The 24,923-nt window shown below is 41.9% G+C and overlaps 3 protein-coding genes across 6 annotated transcripts; 1 reads left to right on the top strand and 2 right to left on the bottom strand.

Moving 5' to 3' along the window:
- The first annotated feature begins 458 nt into the window (after positions 1-458).
- On the top strand, positions 459-6,683 carry LOC146565936 (pinopsin-like). Of its 3 annotated transcripts, none has more exons than XM_085289371.1 (6): positions 459-831; positions 2,588-2,891; positions 3,201-3,369; positions 4,590-4,761; positions 4,865-5,098; positions 6,316-6,683. In XM_085289371.1, the coding sequence occupies exons 1-6, from the start codon at positions 646-648 to the stop codon at positions 6,508-6,510; spliced, it is 1,260 nt and encodes a 419-aa protein (XP_085145497.1). In that variant the 5' UTR covers positions 459-645; the 3' UTR covers positions 6,511-6,683. The 3 variants fall into 3 exon arrangements, with proteins under 3 accessions (XP_085145497.1, XP_085145495.1, XP_085145498.1); XM_085289369.1 differs by having other exon boundaries at positions 4,847-5,098; XM_085289372.1 differs by having other exon boundaries at positions 792-831; positions 1,678-2,891; positions 4,847-5,098.
- Positions 6,679-19,174, bottom strand: tpst1l (tyrosylprotein sulfotransferase 1, like). Of its 2 annotated transcripts, none has more exons than XM_085289373.1 (6): positions 18,931-19,174; positions 14,505-15,183; positions 13,188-13,346; positions 12,781-13,034; positions 8,636-8,837; positions 6,679-7,208 (listed from the first exon to the last, which is right to left on the bottom strand). In XM_085289373.1, exons 2-6 carry the CDS (start codon positions 14,910-14,912, stop codon positions 7,173-7,175), a joined length of 1,059 nt encoding a protein of 352 aa, XP_085145499.1. In that variant the 5' UTR covers positions 14,913-15,183; positions 18,931-19,174; the 3' UTR covers positions 6,679-7,172. The 2 variants fall into 2 exon arrangements, with proteins under 2 accessions (XP_085145499.1, XP_085145500.1); XM_085289374.1 differs by having other exon boundaries at positions 14,505-15,179.
- A 1,339-nt stretch (positions 19,175-20,513) lies between these two features.
- Positions 20,514-24,453, bottom strand: crcp (calcitonin gene-related peptide-receptor component protein). Its single transcript, XM_085289375.1, has 6 exons — positions 24,383-24,453; positions 23,330-23,366; positions 23,130-23,228; positions 22,947-23,041; positions 22,772-22,829; positions 20,514-21,792 (listed from the first exon to the last, which is right to left on the bottom strand). Exons 1-6 carry the CDS (start codon positions 24,388-24,390, stop codon positions 21,646-21,648), a joined length of 444 nt encoding a protein of 147 aa, XP_085145501.1. The 5' UTR covers positions 24,391-24,453; the 3' UTR covers positions 20,514-21,645.
- Between the last annotated feature and the right edge of the window lie 470 nt (positions 24,454-24,923).

The raw sequence follows: 24,923 nt of genomic DNA, 5'->3' as shown, positions 1-24,923 counted from the left end.
ACACTAAAGAGCATGAACAGAATCTACATGGAGAAAAAGAAACACTTTAAACTGGGAGCACTGGACCAAAATCACAATATCCTTTACAAATCTGTAAACAGCTCCAGTGAGTTACAAAATACAAGTCTGAGTGGAAAGGACTACAGAAGACACACTATAACTACAAGTAAAACTACACGTCCAACAACACTGTGTTTAACTGACACAGAGAATACCACCACCAGGAAAGACAAGGATAGGCTCTTCCCGTCATCACTGCAAATTATATCCAGTGTTGGGGAGTAACGGAATACATGTACCGCCGTTACGTATTTAAAATACAAAATATGAGTAACTGTATTCCGTTACAGTTACCGTTTAAAAAGGTGGTATTCAGAATACAGTTACTTTGTTGAAATAAATGGATTACACTGCGGTACTTTCCCGTTTCATTTTGTCGCGGGTCAGGACTGTTTGGGTTTTGTTTGACAGCTACGTTCTGTTGTTCCAGGCGGCAGCGTTACGGTTGCCATGGTTACAGGGCGACGCTCTCTCTCTCTGCGACTGTGTGTTTCCTGGGTGAGAGAGCGCCTTTTCGTTGTTGTTGTTGTTGTGCTAAGCTAACAGGCAGAATGCTACAAGCATAGCTCTTAAGAATGTAGCATCATGGGCAGTGTAGTCCGTATTGCAGGGAGAATGGACTGCCATACCCGTTATGGGTCTGTGAGCGCGAGGAGGGAGAAAAAGGGGAGTAGAAAGGTACGAGTTGTCATCGAGGAAAAACGGGAGCTGGAAGCATGTAAATATAATAATAACCACTTCAGCCAAGAAGAGTGCCTTACGAGCCCAGTTGTAAGTAAGCTATTAAGACTCGACTGTACACCGTGTTCGTGTTTTCCTCCGAAAACAATAAGTTCCGTTGGAGCAGCCTTTCAACGCCTGCCTCTGTCTTTCGCAAGAAAAATTGACCCACACAACAAAGTAAAGCTATTTTTCGGCTACGAGCCGACAGGGACCCCACCGTATTAGTCAAAGGTCCCTTTACTACAGTTCGGAGTCGCGGACCTTCAGTAATAGTAATAAATCACACAGCAATAGTACATTCACGTTGTTGTAAAAAGCACGATAATATATTAAGTAATCCAAAGTATTCAGAATACGTTACTGTCATTGAGTAACGTAACAGAATACGTTACAGAATACATTTTGGGGCATGTATTCTGTATTCTGTAATGGAATACATTTTAAAAGTAACCTTCCCAACACTGATTATATCATTTTATAAACAAATATAAAAATGTAATAGTTAATTAAATTAGCCTGATTCAAATAACAATATAAGCATTTCTGTAGAGTTAAGGTTTGTTTTATCTATAGTCTGAAGACCCGAAGATGACGTTTTAACGGAACTTTCATCCATTAGAAAATGCTCCCTCCAGTGGTTAAAGTGTAGTACTGCATCAAAGTGATCTTATAGGCCTAAGTTCGACTTTTGAGTGAGAGCTGTTGGCTTGAATTATTCCATAACTAATAATGTCAGCTCTAAATTAGTTTAAAAATGATGTAAATATTATTTAATTAAAGTACACAGCATCCTGTATGATTTTTTTTATATTTACAGGAGAAAAATAATGTTTAAATCTGTCAGCTGATCTCCCGCCCGCAGATCTCCTGTCATTTCTTCATTCTTCCGTCCAGAATGATGCCCACTCTCAACCCTCACCCTTCATCACTTCCTAGCGCCACTTCTTTTCCACAGCAGCCCTGCTCCACATCCTGCTGCAGAGCATCACAGAAGCTTGTAACCCAGCATCCAGGTCTTAGTGTTAGCCCAGCTTGTCTCCATACTTTGCTCCAGAATCATTTCTGCATGCTTAGCCTTTAGTTCCAGTTCCTTCGGGAGTAACCTTTCTTCTGCTGCCAGTCACCTGCCTGCCCTCATCTTCTCCCCTGTTCACCAGTTTTTTCCACCGCCTGGCCGCCTTCTGCACAGCCTCTTCAAACCTCCCCAGTTTTTGCATTTTCCTTGGATTCTCCTCCAAGAGTTCTCCCACTGACAGGCTTCACTTGAATTTTTTGGACCCGAGTGTGTTCCTGGCTCAGCATCTGAGTGAGCCAAAGCTTATATTATTGATAAGCTGGCAGAGATATTTAGGTCCCCAATCTGGTTCTTAACAAAGTATTAGCCTCTAACAGAACAAAATAAAGACATCTCTTCTTTTGATTGATTCGTTGCCTTTCATAGAAGTGCTCTTCACTTTTTAATCTACCAAAAAAAAAAAAGAATAGGAAAACGGGCCCATCTTAGTATTTCCTTGTTTAGTTTAAGTTCTTCTTTGACAGTATTCAGTGTTTTCATTTGAAGAAATAATAAACTGGCAGCAACTCATACAATTCATATCCATAATGTATGAGAAAAAGACAAATCTCCCCCCCAACTCCCCCATTCTGCCCACTCCCCTTGAGTATTTAAGCTTTTGCAGACATCTTGTAGATGTATTTCCTACTAATGCCTCCAATGAATTCAGTTTAACTACTTCTCTAAGAGGATACCTCCATACGCCTTTGCTTTGTCTTTCTACTCATTGCCATGGTGACCCACCCACAGCACAACAACCTCAGCACAGAGCACATCCCCGGTGCCCTGAGCCAAGCAGGTCACACTGCGGCAGCCGTCTTTCTTGGGTTCGTCCTGGTTCTGGGGTTCTTCGGCAACTTTCTGGTGCTCCTGGTGTTCTCACGTTTTTCTGGGCTGAGGACTCCGGCCAACCTGCTTCTCGTCAACATCAGCATCAGCGACATGCTCGTTTGCATCTTTGGCACATCCCTCAGTTTTTCCGCCAGCGTACGTGGCAGGTGGCTGACAGGTTCCTACGGGTGCAAGTGGTATGGCTTCTCCAATGCTCTCTTCGGTGAGTGAGGTTAATGAAGCCCAGTTTTACTCTGGGAAAGGAGAGCGTAGCATAAAAGGCAGTTTTTGAACACTATTGTAGTTTATATTTTTTATTCTTCACTATTCCATTAAAAAACTAACGAAGATCCAAATAAGAAAAAACCCACAACGAGGCTTCTTTGGATCCTGTTGGGTATAGTTTGTAAAATGTTTTTATAAAATTATTTTATCTTGAAATGTTTCTGCTACTCTGGTTATGAAAAATAAGAATGCATCAGCATCCTGTTTGATCACTGCTGCTCTTTCACCTGACGTCTCTCTATGGCAGGGATCGTGTCTCTAGTGTCTCTGGCTCTCCTGTCCTTTGAACGCTACTCTGTGCTGCTCTGCAAGCAGCAGTCGGACTCCTGTCAGTACCGCAGGGCCTGGCTCGCCGTCGCAGCCTCCTGGCTCTATTCGCTGGTGTGGACAGTGCCGCCACTGCTGGGCTGGAGCAGGTCAGCCAACCTGAAATATTCCAGACCTCAGAGAAAAGTCTGTGATTTACAAAATAATGAACCACTACAGCTGGCAGAAATAGAGGCAGAGTGATAATCAGAAGGTTGGTGGTTCAATTTCTGGCTGCTCTAGTCTGTGTGCCAATGTATCCTTCAAGATACTGAACCCTGTTTCCCGATGTCATCAGAGTGAATATTATATTAAAGGGCTTTGAGTGCTCAAGTAGAGCTGAAAAACACAAAATAAGAACCAGTCTGTTCACTGCTTTAACAATGAGATCAAAGGCTGAGAAATGTTAGGTCATTAGAGAGCTCTGGCTCATTGTAGTTCACTGTTTAAATGCCTAAAGATGATTAAAGACACAAGCTCTCTCATGACTTGAGCACACTTTTTTGTTGCAGCTGTGTGTCTCTAATATATGTTTCTCTCTGGTTAAGCAAGTGACGTGTATAACTGAGAATATTTGCATTGAATTGAACATTTGGGTAACAGGAAGCTGATTTTTCATCTTTCATTTTTAAATTTTTTAAAAATTTATTTTTAGGTTTTTTATATTAAAGGTCAGCTGTGGTCTGGCATGGATATAAACTGCAACTTAAGTTCTCGGTCCAGGCAGCTACCTCAGTAGCCACAAATTCTGAGTTTTGCTTTCAATCCATATCCGTGTGATTTTATTTCACACAAAAGCAGCTCCATGTTTTCATTCTTTGACTGAGTGGATTTATGTATGTCATGCTGGACTTTAGTGCAGTGCCTTCACTTCCCTTTAAGCCAGTTTATTTCTGATTGACTGTCATTTATTAAAAACAGGTTTAAACACTGAGCTGGTGGGACTTTACGGTCAGGGCTGTGTGCCTGAGATGACAACATTAAGGATATCGGCTCGTTTTGGCTCACAGAGAGTATTTGCACATATGCTGACCTCATTATTTGGAAACTTGGCCGTGTTTTATATGCATCCAACACTCTAACAGTACAGATATGTCAGGAAAGCCAAAAAAGGACATCTTTAAAAAAATGAAAACATTAAATCAACCTCATTAAAACTGGCATTTTTCTTGTTTTTCACAACAGAAGTATTTAAAATGTGTACATATTTTAAAAAACAAGATATTTTCCTGCTCTGTGCAACCCTTTTGTCTATTTGAGAGCTGCTTGTTTCTGTTTTGTTTGATGAAGGAAGACAGTAACTTACTGTTCATCCTGTGTTGCGGTGCAGCTATGGGCTGGAGGGTCCTGGCACCACCTGCTCGGTCCAGTGGCACCAGCGCACAGCCACGGCTCGCTCTTATGTCAGCTGTCTGTTCGTCTTCTGCCTCCTCCTGCCGCTGGTGCTCATGTTCTTCTGCTACGGGAAGATCCTCCTCGCTGTACGAGCAGTGGCGAGGCAGGTAAGCTCGTAGCTTCACCTTTGACCTCTGCGTAATGTTTGAAATCTGGCTCTCACCTCTGTGCATCTGCCGGTGTGTTTAAAAGAAGTGTGGGTGTCTGCAGGTCACAGGGATTAACTCAACCTACCCTGACTGGAGAGAAGGCCGTGTCCTTCTGATGGTGGTCACCATGGTGACAGGCTACCTATTGTGCTGGATGCCATACGGAGTTGTGGCGATGCTGGCTTCATTTGGAAGGCTGGGCTTAGTGCCGCCTGCCGCCAGTTTAATCCCCTCACTGTTGGCAAAAACCAGCACCGTCATCAACCCCTTTATTTACGTGGTGCTGAACAGCCAGGTAAGAAAACAGGAAAAACTCCTCCAGATTAAAATGACACCAACTTTCATCAGCAGCAACTTCGATACCTGACTATTTGAAATCATTTTCATTAAAAACAAAAACAAAAATATTCATTGGAAAACATTTTAAAATGCAAACACCTCCAATCATAAAGTGATGGACATGGTCAGCAGCAATATTCAGGGAGGCTGTATCATTTAAACAGTGCCCAGTTGATACTAAGGGGCCCAAAGCGTGCTGAGAAAATATCCCCCACATCATTACACCAACACTAACCGGCCTGAAATGTTGATACAAGGCAGGCTGGATTCATGCTTTCATGTTTACATCAAATTTCCTATTTCCAGTTTTCTGTTCTTCAATTTTAGTGAGTGCATGTGAACTGTTGCTTCGGTTTCCTGTTCTTAGATGACAGTAGTGACACTCAGTAGCTCATCTGCTTCAAGGTTTGACGAGATGCACTTCTACATTCAATTGATGAAACGATTCAAATTGCTGCACCTTTAGACTGCTTCCAATCTTTCTTCTCTGACCTCTGACATCAACAAGGCATTTTCACCCAGAGGAGTGAAGCTCAGGGACCTCCTGTTTTTGGCCCATTCACTGTAAACCGTGCAGATGGTTGGGCAGGAAAATCCCAGCAGATCAGCAGTTTCTGAAATACTCAGACTAGCCTATCTGGCTAGTCACTTTTTTTCTTCATTCTGATCCTCGGTTTGAACTTCACCAAGTTGTCTTGATCATGTCTACATGCCTAAATGCATTGTTCTGCCTTCAAGGTTAGTATACAAACTAAAAGCAGGTGTGAAAACATTTAAGTTAACTGAAAATAAAATGAAAACTAACTGAAACTTGCAACTAAAATAAAAATGTGGAACCCCTGAGAAGATGTCCTCCAGGTGATAATAATTAGAAGTACCGAAACTAACAGTGAAACTAGTAAAAATTTATATAAAATTGAATTAAGCACAACAAATCCACAGTAGTTGAACTAAAATAAAACCCTCATACAATAAAGCCCCCATACTGGAAAAATAATTAGACAAAATTCCTGTTCCCATTTGGACTTATTGTCCAAATGTTTTCTGAAAGTCTAAAATCCCCCTCATAGCGTGTGTAAGAGATGGTCTGAAGTTCTTTTTCCCCCTAAAGATTATCATGTGGTTAATATCAGGCATGCATGGATTTTCCTTCTACCTCTCTTTCCCTCTCAGTTCTCCAGGTGTCTCCTGCACATGATCGGGTGCAGCTCACAAGCTCCGCCCACCCCAGAAAACCTCTCACAGCCCAGCAGCAGGGAGATGTGGCATCACGCTCCCAGCACGCCAACACGGGAACAAAATACAGTAACGCCCCAGTTCACGTCCAGAGGGCAGCAGGTCCAGCGTGGTGCTAGTGGCTCAGTGTGAAGCACAGAAGATAACGACTGTCCTGCTTTATAAACATGCTCTGTATTTATAATTAACGAGTCAGTTCTCCGTCGTTCCTTTAAATGGTGCTATGTCAATTCGGCGCCACCGGGTGGCGCTATGGAGAACATTAAACTAGTAAACAAATAGGTGGACCACAGCAAGAGGTGACATTTATTTTCTTTTTAATAATGCTCAACAATTTACCACAATTAGAAATTGTTCCAGTTCTGAAATTCCTGAATGGGCAACAGCAAAATAATTTATTAAGAAAATAAACATACGTCTTCAAAAAATATACAGTCGTTATGCTTCACGAACACCGAGCTCCCAGCGAGTGAGGGATTGGTCTGAAGACAGATTCACATTGTGATGATGAGGTCATAACAGCTGACATGATGGTCGAGCTGAAACACAGATTCGACCTGGAGGGGTGGAACGATGAGTGGCGAAGAAGCAGAACTTCCCTGAGCAGGTAGTCCACTCCAGACCTGCATCTTAAACACTCCGCCAGTGTACAGACACGGACACCGCACACGAGTCTTACGAACGACTCAGAAACACACATGGAACACTTAAATCTTTCCCGCCAGGTGTAGCTCCTCCAGAACTTGAAATCTGTCGTTGCGGCGCATCCATATCGCTGAACATCACAGCCATGCTTAGCTGGGGTGAGGAACATCTGCTGATTTTTCTTTCTATGGAAAGAAAAGACAGAGTCATTCACAGGTCACAGAATAACAGGAGAAATTATCGAGGCTGATTTATGGTTGCAAACTGATTCACTCTGGCAGCTACGTGAAGTTCTCTGCACCGCTGGATGTCACTTGGTGAAACATAATATCTGATTAGAGTGCTGCATGTTAACATGCAGGTGCAGCAGTGGATGTGCACCAACATCTGGGCTGCAGCAGCTGTCGAGAAACAAGAACTGCGGCTCCTTCAGACTGTTTATCATGGCACTGAAGATTAAGGTCAAAGACCTGTTAAGGAAGTAGAGGACTGTTTGTTACACACTTCCTGCTCGCTGGCTCATCAGTGTGCATAACAAGGAATGAATTATTGCCAGCTTTTGTAATGTAATTAGCTGCTATAGTATCATATGGCTGCAATCTGACTCTGAACTGAGGAGGTTGAAGCAACATTTGTGTTCTTGGATTTTGCTACGCCAAGTACTGTTGACTGGTTTCACTTACCCTAATGTGGGCAATCAGGATAAGCGGTTATCAGAGACATGAACAAGTCTACTTGATTCTGATGGATTACAACTACAAGAGTGTTTTTTACTCTCTCAGCTGTAGACTCAGTGGTGTTTAAAGCTGCGTACACACACAAACCACAAGCAGCTACGGGTGAAATAACCACAGGTGACAGGAAGTGAGCAGGACAAGATAAACTTTTCTCAACTTCCACCTGAGCGACTGAAGCGACTACAAGTGAGAGTGAAGAATACAGCTGATTGACATTTGACTTGTCACTGATTTCATAGCCGTTGGTCTCTAATCTTGAGCCTAACCTGCTACGGAACAGGTTTTTAGAAAATGTTAACATGTGAACCTTCCTTGTAATACTGAAAACCCAAGGTTAAGTCTGAAGTTAGGTTGATAAGGCCAAATCCTACTTTGCAGTACAGATCTCTGGGCTGTGGGGCATTTGTGAAACAGCCAAACAGAGCACGCCTACATGCAACACCACATGTAAAATTAGGCAAGCTAGCACACAGCAAGGTGTAAAAAGACTATATAATGAAAAAGGATACATCTCTCCTGATCATGGGAAATACAATCATTCACTTTAGTGAAAACAAGCAGGAAGAAGCTGATGTTTTCCTGTTAACAGAAACATATACAAACAAACTGCAGGACTCCCTTGAATCCTTCTACTCAAGGGCAAATCTTTGTTTTTTTTAAGGTTTCTCTTGAGAGGAAAAGCTGGCTCGTTAGTTTCACCCATTCTTGAATTTAAAAAAGCAGAGCCAACTTTCTAATTTAGGTAGTTATTGTTCATCTGCATGTCCTTTTGGTGGTACAATAAAATCTCCTTCCACTGTTTCATATGGTAAATTCATCATGTTAGGGTTTGGATGTCTAAGTGGCAAAAACACTTTTAACGCTTTTAAACTCACGTGTGAGTAGTTGAACTCAGGTGCCAGGGGCTCCGTTTTTGTGTAGTCGGGAGGGTTGGCATGGGGGTTGTAGCCCAGGCGAGCCAGCATGGGAGCGATTTCAGCCATGTCGTTGACCACGTCAGGGGGAATTTGCCCCACCCACTTGGACAGTGCCTCCGTATTCACTGGCTTCATCACCTGGTCTGTCGAACGCTCCACCCTGCAGAGAGCCAAACACCCACGTCATGTATGCGAGTGCGCAAGTTTTATACAAAGAGAAATTAGTTCTGCTCATTCATTTGATCTCTTTACAACCAAGGCGTGCCCCTTCACAGCAGCCTCAATGGGAAATAATAATTCATAAGTTACTGGCCACCAAAGAAAGATAAATAAAAGGGTTAAATACAAAAATAAAATATTAAAGAATAAAATAAATGCATTTTTTCTGTGTGCATTTGTGTCATAATCATGATTGGCAAGAATAAAACAGTTTAGTTCTTTAGCGTATTATTAATTTGCTTTTATTTTGTGTATCGACAGAAAATAATAAAGAGCGTCACAAAGAATTGCAGATGAGAACAGAGAGTAACTCGGAGGAAACTAGTCATTTTAAATCTTCCATATAACTCCCTCTGATTTAATTAATGTGTGCACCCTGTTCCACATTTCCTACTTTAAGCATTTGGGTGACTAACACTGCGCCGGCCGTTGCATAACTTCTCAAAGTGAGGGTGCTAATTCTCCCAGAATGTGGCCTAATTCCTTCAAATGCGCGCCAAGTTTCAGTTTAGCAGCCAAACTCCCACCAAATCCCCCGAGCTTCTGGCCTGCAGAGAAATGCTCTACTTGAGGCACAACAAACAAGTGGAGCAACACAAATTAAAAAGTCTTTCTGTGGGAGTCCTGTAAGCTTTACTTAACCCTGAAAGGTTTGGCTGATTTAAAATGAAGATTTTCGGCATCCTGCACGACGTGATTAGTATTTTTTTTTTTCTCATGGTGGGTTTGCCTGTTTTGAGTTGCATTTTTAGACTTGTGCTTACTGCTTACAGTCCTGATTTGCATGAGAACAAAACATCTGAGGTAAAACCCACAGGGTCAATCGCATTTGGTGAAATTCCCTTAAGACTAAACCTGAAACTGTTAGGGGAAAAATTCTGCAGCAGTTTTTTTTTTAATAATATAAATGTATTAATCAATAATGAAAACAAACACAAAAACATACACTTGAACTTAAAGTGATTTTTTTTGCTAAATGTCACATTACATGACAAAACACATGAGTTTCAACTTTAGAAGACACGAAGGTCTCACAGTCATGTGACTTCCTGTGGTTTAAGACTTGTTTTGAGTGAACACCTCACACATATCATTCTTCACACATATTTTCACACCGTTGTGCACCCTGCTATATCTGACACTGTCATCTTAAGAAACAGAAAATCTGTTGGAATACAAAACATAAAAAAACCTGCAGGACTGAGGAGGATCCCAGTGAATTAGCTGAGGTCACTCCGCACTTTAAACCCTCGGTGCAAACAGAATGAGTAAAAATCAAATTTTTTCCAGGTGCAACAGTTTCACTTTATTTCTCACTAATGCAGATGGAGTACTATCATATAGAAATGGATGAAGAAAAATGCGGCCATATAAAATAACTTATTCATTACATTATGGAAGACTTTATTTTAATTGCACTGTTGTTAATGAGGACAGACATACGTGTTGGCACCACTGCAGAGTAAACAGTCCAACTGGTGCCTTTCTTAATCTTGGACCATCATTTAACCTTCAAGCTGTGCTGCTTATTTACCATAAGCACATCTGAGAAGGCCTTATCATTCAATAAAGCATGTTGCAGTGTAAGAACATTTACTTTTACTAATGATTTGCTCTGTATTTTATTACAATGAAACTTTTATATGTTCATATACAGTTACTGAATAAATATCAAAGATGAGTAAGCAAAAATGTGGTCAGCACATGGAGTGTGTGAGCGAGACGTGTGAGAAGTGGGAATCTCAGCTGGCTTTCAGAAACCTGAAAAAAACAACACTTTCTATCGTGAAATATAGCTGCCCCTCAAAGCCAGCGGGGTGTGAATTCACAGGATGAGTAAACCGTTTAAATTCAGCATCATGCATGTGCACAGCGTATATGGCCTAACAATAATAACAGGAACACAGCCTATTAACTGCAAGCTAACTGCATATTCAGCAAATCTGTTTCTTTCATGCAAACCAATTAAAAAACTTCCCTAGACCTCCTCTAGACTGGATATGGCCGGATGTGTGTTGACCATTCACTTCATGCGCATTGGAGAATTTTTACCATCCTCCAGCAGAGACTGCATGAAAATTTGCGGGATTACTCCTGAGTCAAATTTGACGGTCTGATTTTCACTTTTGAAACAACTGAAACACTTTTGGTTTCTCAAGTTGTGAAACATCAAATTTTGCAAAACTAGTAAAATGGGGAAACCTCAGTTAGTTCCGTTTTGAATAAGTCGAGTGAATTAGGGCACTTTTAAAAACAACAAGGGTTGAACAAAATGCTGTGAACCAAAGCGGTATAAAATGCAACAGGAAAATAGAGAAAAACAGAAGACAAACAAGAAGCAAAACAAAAGAAAGGTGAAAACTCAGTCACATTTAAACGCAGCTGCAAATGGCTGAATAAACTGAGTATTCAGCATACTCCTCTCACAAGGGACAACGTCTCTCTTTGTCTGTCTGGGTGCTGCAGCTCTCTGCTCTGAACAGAGTAGAGGGGGCAAGACAATGCTCTGTCCAAAGGCACTAAATCCAGCAAAGAACGTTACAACTTCTCAACAACAGTATGAACTTACAGTGCGTCACATCACACACAGTTTCATCCATTTTCTTCGGCTTCAATTCAGGTTTTTATGTGTAGGCTAGGGGGCTGGTGTTTATCCTACCTACCATAAGGTGAGAATGGGCAAGCAGTCTGTCACAAAACCATTCACACTCATGTTCACACCTATGTGCAATTTTAGAATTACCAGTCAAGCTAACCCCACTGACTGCATATCCTTGGACTGTGAGGAGGAAGCCGGAGTACTTGGAGACACCCCTGCAGACACGGGGATAACATTTGAACATAGGGCCTTCTTGCTGCAAGGCAAAAATGCTAACCACTGCACAATCGAGTTCTCAGTCTAAATTTTCATCTAAAACGCCTCCTACACCCCTTCTGGATTTCCAACTTGGAAAGCTGGAAGAAAGCTAGCAGTAGACACAACCGGTAATAAAACTTGAATCTGCACTGCCTATGTTGTGCGTTTTTGATCACTGATCAGGCTCTGTTCATGTACGTGTTTGCAGCGGTATTTTTAAGTGTGAAAACAAGTATTGTGCTCTCTTGCTAGTGATGCATGAATCGTTCAACCTCACTAAGAAGCAAAGCAAATCCCGTTTTCACTCACTGTCCTGCCTTTACTACTGGAATGTGCTCAGATGACATCTCAGTTCAGAGCTACCTGGAAGGCGGCAATTAAGTGATGACCTCTGCTGTGAGAGAGAGCGATGTCAGGAGATAAGCCTTCCAGCTAGGGTGTGTGTTTAACATTAGCGTACAGCCCAACAGAAGATACCCTCTTACATGCTACTTGATGCAACCAGACTACAAGGCTGATCCAGCAGATCATTACATAACTAGCCCTATCTCTCTGTGCTCTTTTTCCCCCCTCATTTAAAAGTGTAAACAACAAACAGAAACTTCTGTTAAACTATTTTTTACACTTAACAGAAATAAAATCATTTCTAAACAGAACTGAAGGTGAAAATGCAAAGTATGCATGTGCATTAAAACCATGTCATGGTTGAAATGTAATGTAATCTAAACTTCTTCAGTGCATGCACACATTGCATGCAAATACATTAGGACTGCTGCTACTTTTAAAGGTTAAAAATAAACCACTGTGGGTACCGGTATCTTATCATGTGGAGAGTTTCAGTGTAGTGTGCTGTTTATTATGCTGAGGTTTTGAGATACCCGCTTCTAAAACGTTTGCCACAACAGAAGCTTTCATTTGAAAAGACACTTGAATCAAAGGCAGATATATAAAGGACGGCCCATCTGAAAACTTTATAACATTAAACAAACAAGTATCACTAAAGCTAGCACATATTTCATATACTCACTTTGATAGAGACACACCACCAGCCTTTCCAATCAGCTCTTCGTGGTGCAGCACCGATGGGTCCCACTGCAAATCCAGAAAGTGCAGCAACTTTCTCATTTCCTCCTCTGGGTGGAGGACAAGCTGCTCATAATGGATGGGCTGACACCTAGCGTATCCGACCGCCTGGCACTGGCTGAACATGGTCTCCACCGCACTGCTCCACTTTGTTAGGCAGTCCCTGTAGCTGGTCAGGTCAAAACCGGAGATGGTCACCTATGAAATGAGGCACAGTGTGAAGGTCACCACAGGAATCCCGACAGGGAAAACTCAGCGAGATGGCATGGGTTTTTTTGCATCTCTTGTGGCTGCTCGAACAGCCAACCTGAGAGGACGCTGTAGCATGAAGGAGAAAACAGACAAACGCACCTTGCGTGATATCATTGAGTGCACAGTTGCCCGTCCATCTCGTAGCATGAGCACAAACTTTGCTTTCGGGAAGATGTGAGCCAAATAAGACAGAGACTTCAGTGCAAACGGGTCCTTGTTGCAAAGGCGAGGCGCAGGCTCCCCGTGACCAACTATCACCTGGAACACACACACACACCCCGAATAAAGTCAATTATCATCATCTCAATATACAGAAATAATAACTGCATCAATATAAGGACTCACAAATGTCAGCAAACCCCTGCAGGCAGATCACTGAAACTATTGGAATGAATGTCATCAATCAAAAAACTTGAAGTTGGAAAAATTTGAACAACAAACATGTTTGAAATTGACCAAAACAAAGAGTGCGGACCCAGGACATTTTATTTGTTTCTATCACCTGGCGCCACATATGAAACTCAGCCACGAGGTAATTAATACGTAATGCACTAGCTCAAACATAAATGCTGGCAACAACGTCAACCACTTCTTTAGATCGCGTCGCAGCTCTACAAAGATTCCCAGCAGAAGTGTAAATCGCGCTTAATGGCAACTCACCGCTGTATTATTGTACTAAACAATAAGGTGCTGCCACTTAGACAAAATTTCCACATCAGCGCTTTTATAGGGGAAGAAGTTAAAACTGTAAACATTTATTCCAGGAAGTTTCATATTATTTCATATTTCTTATTAAACTGCTGCAACAAAGGTCTGAGCTTTTTTACTGGTGTATCGTTAAAATGAAGGTAAAAACCAACACAACTGAATTAACTTCCCACTTTTTTTTTTCCATACACCATTTCTGCTCATTGGGAACTTCTTCCTGTCTCCTTCCTGGAGTTTGTATTGTTTATTGTTCATGGGGTCTCTAAGCTCCTCTTTTCTATTTCATCTAACCCTATACCAGCTGTGACAGATGTGTGCTCCTCCCTGAGCCTGGTTCTGCTCAGAACTTATATCTGACTGTTAGGGAGAGAAAGAGAGCGAAAACCTAACTCACAACATAAAGCAGGTTCAGACTGCTGTTGCTGTAAAGTGGTCCTATATAGCTAATTAAAGCAAAAAAAGGAACGTTTTACAATATCCTGCAGGTTAATCTGGGCAAGCTAAAGATTTTCAATGCTGAAGAACTAAAAGATGAACTACAGATTCAAAAATATGGAAATTTGTCTTCCAATATTGGCATTTCTCTGGGGATTTATTGGGCTATACATGTGAATACAAACATGTGACCCTGTCTCTCTCACACACTCCTCACCATTAAAAAACATGAAGATGTGTTTCAGTATCGCAAAAGCAGCCTGAGAAACCCACCTCCAACAGGAACGCTCGCACAGCTGAGTCCAACACGTGGTCAGTGACGCCGGCCTCATCCAGTCGTATTCTCTCCTTCACTGAGCGGCTCCAAGTGGCCCTCATGGTCAAGAGGCGGGGAATCACTCGGGTCTCTTCTCCACACCGCACGGCATTGTGGGCGTCCAGCATGACGCGCATCAGTGTCGTGCCGCTCCTGGGGAAGCCCCCAATGAAGATAATGGGTGTGTCTTCTGGGAAGTGATCAGTCAGGGATAAGCTCTGATTGCCTGAGCCCAGAGTGAGCTCCATCCAGCGGCGCCGATGGCTTTTCGGAGGGCAGTCTACCCCGCTCATCCCCAGGTAGAGAAGGGAGACGGAGCAGAGGAGCACACAGCCCAGCAGCAGGTTCGATCTGGTGCTCCTCATTGTTGGGGAGGTGTGTGTTTGGGAGTTAGGAGGACATAAAATTAATTCAGGGTCAGCTGAGGAGACTGGAGGGACTCACTTCAGTTTAACTTAGCCAGTTTGACAGTCAGCTTTTAGGATGAATGCTGGAAGTGATCCTGAAGGAATCCTGGAGGATGGTGTCTGGGAAGGCTCCTCACTTTTTTGCAGTTCTTTGGACCCGTTATCGGTGAGCAGGATCCAGGTGTGTCGCACTCCACAACCAGCTGTGCGTTTTATCCATGCTTCCTACCTAAGACAAGAGAGGAACATGTCATAAAACTCAGAAAAAGCTGCATAAGAATCAGCTTATGACCAAAGACACTGTGTTTCTCAATGACGGTAAAGCACTTCACTATTAGAGTACTTTCCCAGCCTCATTTTCCAGCTTCTGAGTATTAAAAAGCATGATTATCATGTTACAAATTTCCAATAAATAACTCTCAACATTAGCCCAGAGTGAGTTATCATCTGCTAGCAGTGTGCGAATGGTGGCCGTCGTTTTTGCCAAGAACACTTGCGCGCGAGCACGCACGCACGCACGCACGCACACACACACACACACACACACACACACACACACACACACACGGGCTTTCAGAGGAGCTGAAATGCATCCAGTTTTTCTCCTCAAAGCATCTATTTTGCATCACTCCTCCGGGGAGCCGCCGACTGCTAAAGCCATATCAAAGTTCACTGCGGCACGCAACGCAGACACACTCTCAGGCAATGTTTCTGAAGCCACTAATTACAGCTCCCTCATGCTTTTATTCTCACTGACAGTTTCTGCCACGCTGAAACGCAAATCAATTTGTTAAAGCTCACATTACTATTGACCAATTCAGACATCCTGCAACTTCCCCATTTATCTTCTGCAATGTGCATACGAGGAGTTTCACAAGTCGGTGTTTAATTCCTCTTACTGGCACTCTAAAACAGCAAAGCATGTATAAAGCACCGAGCCACTACTTACTTAAGTAAATGCTTGAATTAATGCAACTGAAACTGCAGCATCTTGCAAAAGTGTATCTGAAATATTCCTCCATTTCTCAGGGGCATTTTGGCATCTTGCTTGTTCTGTCTGGGTGTGGAGGGATCCCGAACATCTGGATGGCATGTGGGGGAGCAGTACCCTCTGTGGGTTGGATGAAACCGCCTGAAAAAATGTTCTCTCTGGCAAAACTAAAAGTAAAAACAGCTGTAAACGAGGACATTGGGGTTGGGCTGTGATGGTTTGGTGCTGTCTTAAACTATCCTAAGTCTAGTAGCACCCGAACGATTTTTACATGTAATTCTAATTTAATTTGATGCAGAGATTAAGCCACTTGGAGCCTGCAGAGAATTAGGGCAAAGTACTGAGTCTTGATGCTTTTTTTCGCCCCTTTTTCCTCAACAGATTTAAAAGCCTGGATCAGACATGTTACAGAAAAAGAAGCATATTTTCCAATTTAAACACTCCAGTGTTTTAGTCCTCCCATTGCCAGTTAAACAGACATGTATGGATAGTTTTTGTTTTACATACAGATTCAGTTGAAACAGAGAAGGGAAGGAAATCCTCTCGAATGAGAAACATTAGTTTCTGATTATTTGATGGCACCTGAAGTGCTGAAAATCTACTCGATATTTTATTTTTAGAGGGAGCAAAACACTAGGAACACTTAATTTGTATATTTTTTAATGCTTAGTAAACCACAAACAAAAGTCAGTTCTCCTTTACTGCACTTCAGTGGAAGTAATAACAAATATCTGAAAACTCAGGCAAACCTTTCTGCATGGGTAAGCATGTGTTTAGAAAGAATGGTTAAATTGGTTTCTGCAAACACAACATATCTGAAAACTGTCTTTTCACAAACACACCTAAAATAATAAGAGGAATGAACCGTGATCACAGTCCATCTGCAGAATCTGCAGTTCAGGTGGGTTGCAAGAAAGCAACGCCTTTGAAACCTTTGAGCAGAAGACTGTCACGAAACCTCCAAACAAATATATAAACTGACTTCCTGCCAAAGATAAAAATCTTGACAGTTATGTTTTAAAGTTTCAGTTTGCAGTTCTCACCACTGAATATCCATGTTCATTCGTTTTTATGTTTACTTTATTTATACGATTTACCGTAATGACAGGCTTTCCTCAGTGAAGTGAATGCTCACCTCAGGTCTCTATATTTGTTTTATTCCTCATTTATTAACGGTGTTTGAATTTTTAGCCCCGCTCACCTGTTCTTACACACACAATGCTTCTGGTTTACAACAGTGAACACACTCTCACCACACACTTTGTTAGGCACACCTGTTCAACTGCTTGTTAACACGAATATCTAATCATCCAAACACATGGCAGTGACTCAGTTGGATGTTGTTCCCAGACAGGCTGATCTGAGTATTTCAGAAACTGCTGATCTACGGGGCTGTTTTTGCACAGTCATCTCCAGTGTTTACAGTGAAGGGTCCAAAAATAAAAATAAAAGAGCAAATACCCAGTGAGGGACAGTTCTCTGTGAGAAAACGCCTTGTGGATGCCAGAGGTCAGATGAGAGAATAACCAGTATGCAATAGAGAATCTTTGAAAGCAAAACACGTGAACTGGGAAGCAGATGGGTTACAGCAGCAGAAGACCATACTGGGTGCAACTCCTGTAGACTAAGAACAGTAAACTGAGGCTAAAGTGCACACAGGCTCACGAAAACTGGACAACTGTCACTTGCCTCCTGTGACGGTAGGGTCAGAATCTGTTGTAAGCAATATAAAAGCATGTTCATGAAAGCACCCATCGTGCCTTGTATTGACAGTTCAGGCTGATGCTGGTGTAATAATGTCGGAGATATTTTGTTACCAACTAACCATCATTTAAGCACCACAGCCTACCTTGAGTATTACTGCTGACCATGCCTATCTCTTTATGACTGCACTGCGCTCTTTGCTTTTGATGGCTATTTCCAACAGAAAGCAACACTTTCTGGTTTCCTGACATGACAATAATTTCACTGTACCCGTATGTGCTCCACAGTCACCAGATCTCAGTGCAGTAGAGCACCTTTGCAAGGGAACAGGAGATTTGCATCATGGACGTGCAGCCAAAAATCATGTCAATAATGACCAAAATCTCTGAGGAATGTTTCATGGAATCTGTGCTATGAAAAATCAAGACAGTTTTAAACCAAACAGGGATCCAACCCAATACTAGAAAGATGTACCCAATAAAGTGTCCAATGAGTGTCTCTCACAGGAAACATGTGGCTCTAAAACTAATGAGCGGATCTATGGGTACATCCCTTCTGAAACCCAAAATGATTAGCTGACAGAAAAGCAGCTGAAACAACAGTTTTACTGTCATTAAACAAGGAAGAAGTGTACAAAGTCTACTAAATCACTGTATATCCGTCCTATATCTGGAAGACATTTATCCTGCCATATAAAATGCCACGTTAACCCTAGCTTTAGTAAGGAAATAGTCCTTACTGTCACACAAAAACATACCCTTTGCTCCACATTTAGTTTGTAAGGATGTGCCCTCCTACTCTGTGCTGCATTGTTTCCTCTCGGTGTCAACAAATGTGAAATGACGGTCTCAAAGGCTTATGCTGAGTTGCAGCTGCTTCATCCTGAATTGAGGCTCTCTCTCGTTATTTATTTATTTTTGCCGAGTTGCACAAAAATATGTTGGCCCAGCTGGCTGCTGGTGGGTGTATTTGAAACAGGTCACCGCTGTCACTGCAGTGCGCGTGCTTGTATAAATAGGATTACTGCACGACAGCAGAGCGCAGGCCCAGCAGCCACAAACATCTGGTCTCCCTGCACCCCGAAGCAGGAAGGCAAAAAATCCGCCAGGTGAGTGAGTACACGGGACACCTACGGCTCTCCATAAACGACAGCCAGACTGTCACGGCGCGTTTTCACCGCCTGCACCTGGTATGGATGGGCTAATTCGGTTCCATTTAGATAGCTATCCTAGCTGGAAATGTCTTAACCGTGAAAAAGAAGAAAAAATGGTGTTCACTCACCAGCCGAAATACGAAGAAGAAACACACACATGGACCTTAAGCCAGAGGCAGACAGCTGCTCTGTCTCCCCCCACCTTCTCAACACACACACATCGGTGTTTACTCTCATCTATGGGCGAAGGTCACCGCCGTGGTGTCTACACCATTTCCTAACTTCGTGAGAAGTCGAGCTGTATCTAACATTCACACAGAGAGCGAGAGAGAGAGAGATAGGGGAGCAGACGATACGAGCGCAGGCTGGCAGAGAAAGCTGGGCGCTGATTGGACGAGCACAGCTCTCAATTCTAAAACGCATCTGCTTGGACGATTCTGATTGGTGGAGGCGTTAAAGGGCAATTTCGTCGACATAAGAGAAGCCGAGCGAAGCAAAGCAGTTGCACCGGAGGCAAGAATTACTTTACCTTATCGATTTGTATGCTCTCAGTAAAAGCCCACCGGGGAAATTTAATCACAGCGCGCGATTTAAAGGAGGTTAAAGCCGCCTCATTTAATTTACCCATCGTTTCATTAGGAGCAGGTTTTTGGCTACCCTTAACATCGCCTTTATGATAGATTGCGGCCTCTGTGGACGACCATGTGTGACCAAATTACAAGTAAAGCTGCCAACATGCAATAAATAAAATATTCAATATCGACTCAGTCCATGGATAAGTCATGAGAGACATGAATAATAAATGAAATAACTAGTGAGGTGATGAAAAAATAAATAAAGGAAAAGAATTATATGCTTTTGCTTTATACGCTGACACTCTCTGGCCACTTCATTAGAAAGCCAGTAAGTGGACATCAAGTCAAACAATTTAGGCATGTAGATATAGTCAAGATAACCTGCTAGAGTTCAAAGGGAGCCTCAAAAGGAAAGAACCATTTCATTACAGCAATTATGGTGATTATTGTTGGTGCTGGTCTAATGACCTGCTAGGATTTTCCCACACAAGCATCTTTAGGGTTTACAGCGAATGGTCCGAAAAAGAGGAAATATCCAGCGAGCAGCAGTTCTCTGTGCAAAAATGCCTCGTTAATGTCTGAAGAGAATGGCCTGACTGCTTTGAGGACACATAAGAACAAAGGTTTGCAGAAGAGCATCTCTGAAAGCGCAACCAAATCTTGAAGCAGGTGGCCTACAGTAGCAGAAGACCACACTGGGTGCCACTCACTGTCATCTTAGAACAGGAAACTGAGGCTCATTAAAACTAAGCAACAGGAAATTGGAACTACACTTGGTTTCATGAACACAACACTGAGATCACTGCACTCAATTGGCCTCCAGACTCACCAGATCTCAATCCAGTAGAGCACCTTTGGGGTGTGGTGGAGCAGAGTCTCATCATGGATGTGCATCTGAAAAATCTGCAGCAACTGTGTGATGCTGTCATGTCAATGTGGACATGGCATCTCAGAGGGATGCTGTGAAGAATTAAAATCACATTGCCAAGTAAATACTGAGTCTAAAGCACATCCCTGTTTTTGTAAATGCACTGTGACTCATTTTAACACCACATCCTATTTCATATGTAGACTTTTTCCCCTTTTTACTTCTCTCCTATTTAAATCTGAAAAAAAAATTCCCTCACACAAGCGTAGTCCTCTAATGGAAAACTTTAATTACAATAATATGTCAATCTTTTCCCCCAATGATGCCAAAGATATGTTGCCTACTTCCACTTTTACTGTGTTCTTACCAGTCTTGACTGCAGAACAAAATTAATATAGTACAGTAAAACTGTCGGATTTGGTAGTTCGTTATTGTAAGAATGAAAGTAACAGCGATAACTGTGATTGTCATATAGAAATTAATAAAGTGTTCCTCCTGTTTACATTTACAAGCATGACCGATTTGGCTGGGTTGGGGGGCTTGGCGCGCTCAGATGTGCTGTCCAAAAAATCAGTGTTCACTTCACTTAGGCGTCCCGCCTCGGCAAGGTACTTGGCAAGCACAGGAAACTGATGTGATATGTCAACAGGAAGCCCAAAAGCAGAAATGTACATGACTCTAACCAGCACATCCTTCCTCTACTACAACAGAAAGTTGAGAAAAAAAACTGGAGTTGATCCAGGGCCTGTGGTTAAAGAGTTTGTGCTGCAAACCTGTAGTTTATATCCCGTGTGACCTCTGCACGGTTACAGAAACACATCTCTGTGAAACATGTCCTGCAGTACTGACAACTACAGCCCTGCAGCCATACCTGAAAGCAGACATAGTGGCTGCAACTTTTCTGTGTGATCCAAAATTACAAACAACCGCTGCATATTTCAGCTGTTACATCTCTTTGTAATGCAAAGGGAAAAAAAGTGTCAGCATGTTTTAAAAATCATTGCTTCGCAAACTGAATAAGAGTTGAGTGACAACCTCCTGGCTTATATTGTTCTTTGTTATTACACAGGCCAATCTAATCATACGGTTTGATCTTACATTTATGCTGCACCAGCTTAAGTTTAATCGCACAACTGTCTAACATTGCAGCTTTGGAAATCAGAGTCCAATAATTCCTATTGTGACACACTACCCTGTTTGATTTAACGCAGCTATGTAGTATGAATGCACATAGAGAAACAATCAGTATATCTTCTTCTGCTTATGTAACAGGTCAACTTGATGTGAATTATCAAGCTGTCAGGCAGCATGTGTCCCATCATGCACAGTTCAATTAGTCGTGCAAATAATCACAGTCCATCCAGTTCTGCAGTTATCTCCAGTTCTGGCCCGTCATGGTGTCAGGACTGTTCGCCACCATCATCCATCTCTGTGTCTGCTGGAGCTGCGTTTTCTTGCTCTGGGTCTCCCGGTAGGACATCTGTGACTGTCTGGATAAGCTCCTCAATCTGCTCCTCTGATAGTCGCTCTTCACTCTCTTCTACCATCTGAACACAGAAAGAAACTTCAGACAGTGCAACACTAAAGCCTCCTGATGTGATTTCATCTTCTGTTTTCAGTTTGTTTTTGCTTTATGTCTTTGTTCTGAAGCTTTTGATCATATCACATGATTTCCATCAGTAGATACAGTTTGCCAGCTTTCATGGAAGTGTCGATGCTTGAATGTCCAAAAGGGGCAACTAGTCCCTGAAGTGCTCAGATAAAACTGGGAAGAGATCTGTAAAATATCTACATATTACTGAAAACTGTTGAATTCTACAAGCTGATGAAAACCATGTGATATGAGATTAAAAGCACCAGACTCAACAGCGTCACTTTATCAGTGGATTCTTCAGCACATTTAGCGTTGGCAAAGAAGAACTCAAACTACATTTTTACACAGTCTGAATGAGCCCAGACTGCTGCAGGGACACTCCAATCTACTAACTTTAATGTGCAAGGTGGATATTTTTTGGTGGTGTTATTTTCATCTGTGATTTACAGCTCCACGGACAGATTCTGAGTTGAAATGACCCACAAATCTGCATGTTTGACATCATTTTTGTTTTTTCTTCAATAATAAAGCCTTAAAAAAGTGGCCATTAGCAGAGGTTAGGTTAGTAGTCCTATGTAAAAACAACACAAAACAAAACAAAAACAGTGTTTCTGTCCCGTCTGTGGAAGCCAGGCTCATCTGTTCCTACTTAAGTGAGCCATCACACAGTTCATTTGTATTATTCAAACAATTTGAAGGTGCATTTGCTTTGCTTGTTGTTGCCTTCACAAACGTAGGTGTCCATGCCGCCTGCCTGCCCAGCAAGATCCTTTTACAGCTCGGACGTATAAAGCAGAATACCAGCACACCTATTCTTTAAGTCACTCTGAGAGTACAGAGTCATTTCTAATTAAATGAGAACAATGTAATAAATAATAATGTAATAAAAACACTGTAGATATGAAGATGCAATTTAATTTAAAAACACTCACAAGCTGGATTTCCACTGCAGTCAGAGGCCGGTGGTTCAGTAGCTGTAGTTTTTCTGCCCTGTTTGGGAGGAAAAACAGTTCTCATCTAAAAAGAGCTGTGCATCTTATGCTGACTGTAAAGTTCTATTGAAAGCATCAAGGCTGGAAGTTAGTGTGATGGCCTGATCTTACTGACTTTGTGAGTTTGTGCGGCACCATGGTGGTGAGAAACTCCTTGACAATCTCAGGGCTCTGTCTGCTGCAGGGCGTCTTCGATAGGTACTTCAGCGTCTGGTGGAAGTACAAACCAAACTGTGGCTGTGCTTTTGAAAACGGGTAAACATGACAGGCACGAGAAACGCAGAGGATGTTTTCTGACCTCATACATGATGGTGTTGAGGTTCTGCTGCCCGGCGCTGTGTTTGTGCTTCCCGCTGTCCTTTCTCTGCTCCTTCAGGTCTGTGAGGAGTTTGAACACCTGAGGAACACACAGGTAAACAAAAGTGTCATCGGCCTGATGAGTTATTCTTTGAACTGACCACAGAAAATAAAGAAGAAAGTGAGAAAATATGACCTTACCTCATAGTTGCTGAGCATTGCAGCATTAGCATTTTTCCTGAGAATAAAAAAAAAAAAGTAAGCATTTGTTTTTGAGGGTTATCTCAGTGGAGGCTGTGGTGTTTAAAAGATGTTTATACAAGGTAGAACAGATCCAGGCTTTCATGTTTTTTTATGCCAAATTCTGACCCTACCATCTAAACATTCCAGCAGAAATTGAGACTCATCAGACCAAGCAAAATTACTCCAGTCTTCAGGTGTCTAATTTTGGTTATTCTATATGAACAGTAGCATTAGTTTTCTGTTCTTAGTTGACAGGAGTGGCACCCAGTGTGGTCTTCTGCTGCTGCTGCTGTGACTCGTCTACTTCAAAGTTCAACTCGTGATGCTCTTCTGCATGTCTTGGTTTCCTAAATATACTGGGTTGTAACCATCTGATTTACCGATTTTAGATATGTGAATTGATAAAGTGGCCACAGAGTATTTGTGTAGCACATTTGTAAACAATATAAAATATGGGCTACCATAGCAATGGGATTGCAACTATTAATATACTAAGATTATTTGTTCAAACGAGCCAGTTTAGTGCTAAGTGTCAAAATCTCAGCATTATCATTATTATTATTATTATTAGTAGTAGTAGTAGTAGTAGTAGCAGTAGTAGTAAATAATGCATCAAACAAAAAGAAAACATCTCCTCGCGTGAGAGAACCTGGCATCTGTTTTCACGTGTAATTTATAAATAAATAAAAAATAAAAAACAATTTCGATCAAAGCACAAAAATCTGGATCAGTAAAGTGCTGACAAATGCACTTGTTATTATGTTCTCATTAACGTTCTGCTGCGTTTACTTAATTTATTTGTTTATTGTTTATTTCAGATTAACTGGAAAATGTGACTACAGCCCTCACACGGGTCCCAATAACTGAACCGGAAACTAAAAGACAGCGAGGCAGATTCTGCACTTTTAACCACAGCGTTTAGCCTCAGGTGAAACAAAACGTTATAAAAATATCAGTTAAAATTATGCAGATATAAAAATGAAATCCATTTTAACTCAAAAACGGTCTTACACTTCCATTTCGCCTGGCACGTCGCTCCGTTACAAATGTGTCCGTGTGGGAATGCTAGTCCGCCTTAAACGTTCCGCCGCTAGGTAACCTCGATGGAAGTTGGAGGGCAGAGGCCAACCTGGTAAAGGAAATTAGTACCTGGGGTATCAGGTTACTGTATGAAAAATAAAAAAACTTTCATCTGTATCTTTTTTTCTTTAATTGTTGAAATCTCCCATTCCGTCACTGTTTTGCTTTATGCTGCCCTCTGCTGTTCAGACTATTTATGATTTTATAAATGCTGTTTATTCCTAATGTGAACATGTGAAGCAGCAGTCTTACAAAAACTTATTAACATCCAGATTAAAAACTGTAGAGATATGGCCATCTGTCTCAGCACGATCTTTCTGAAAGTCTAGGAGGAGGGGCTAATGCATATGACAATGTAACTCCAGACACCTTTCTGGACGGACAGAGATTATTCTGCAGGGCATCACTCCTACTCTATGGGGGACCACAAGAGCCACATGCGTCGAAATAAAGAATTCTGTGCTTAAATAAT

This window comes from Mchenga conophoros, linkage group LG10, assembly GCF_057382185.1.
Source record: "Mchenga conophoros isolate Kocher_MC1m ecotype Shallow Benthic linkage group LG10, M_conophoros_male_GT1.1, whole genome shotgun sequence".
Classification (NCBI taxonomy): Eukaryota; Metazoa; Chordata; class Actinopteri; order Cichliformes; family Cichlidae; genus Mchenga; species Mchenga conophoros.
The sequence above is the reverse complement of the archived record's forward strand: the minus strand, read 5'-3'. Positions and strand labels throughout refer to the sequence as shown.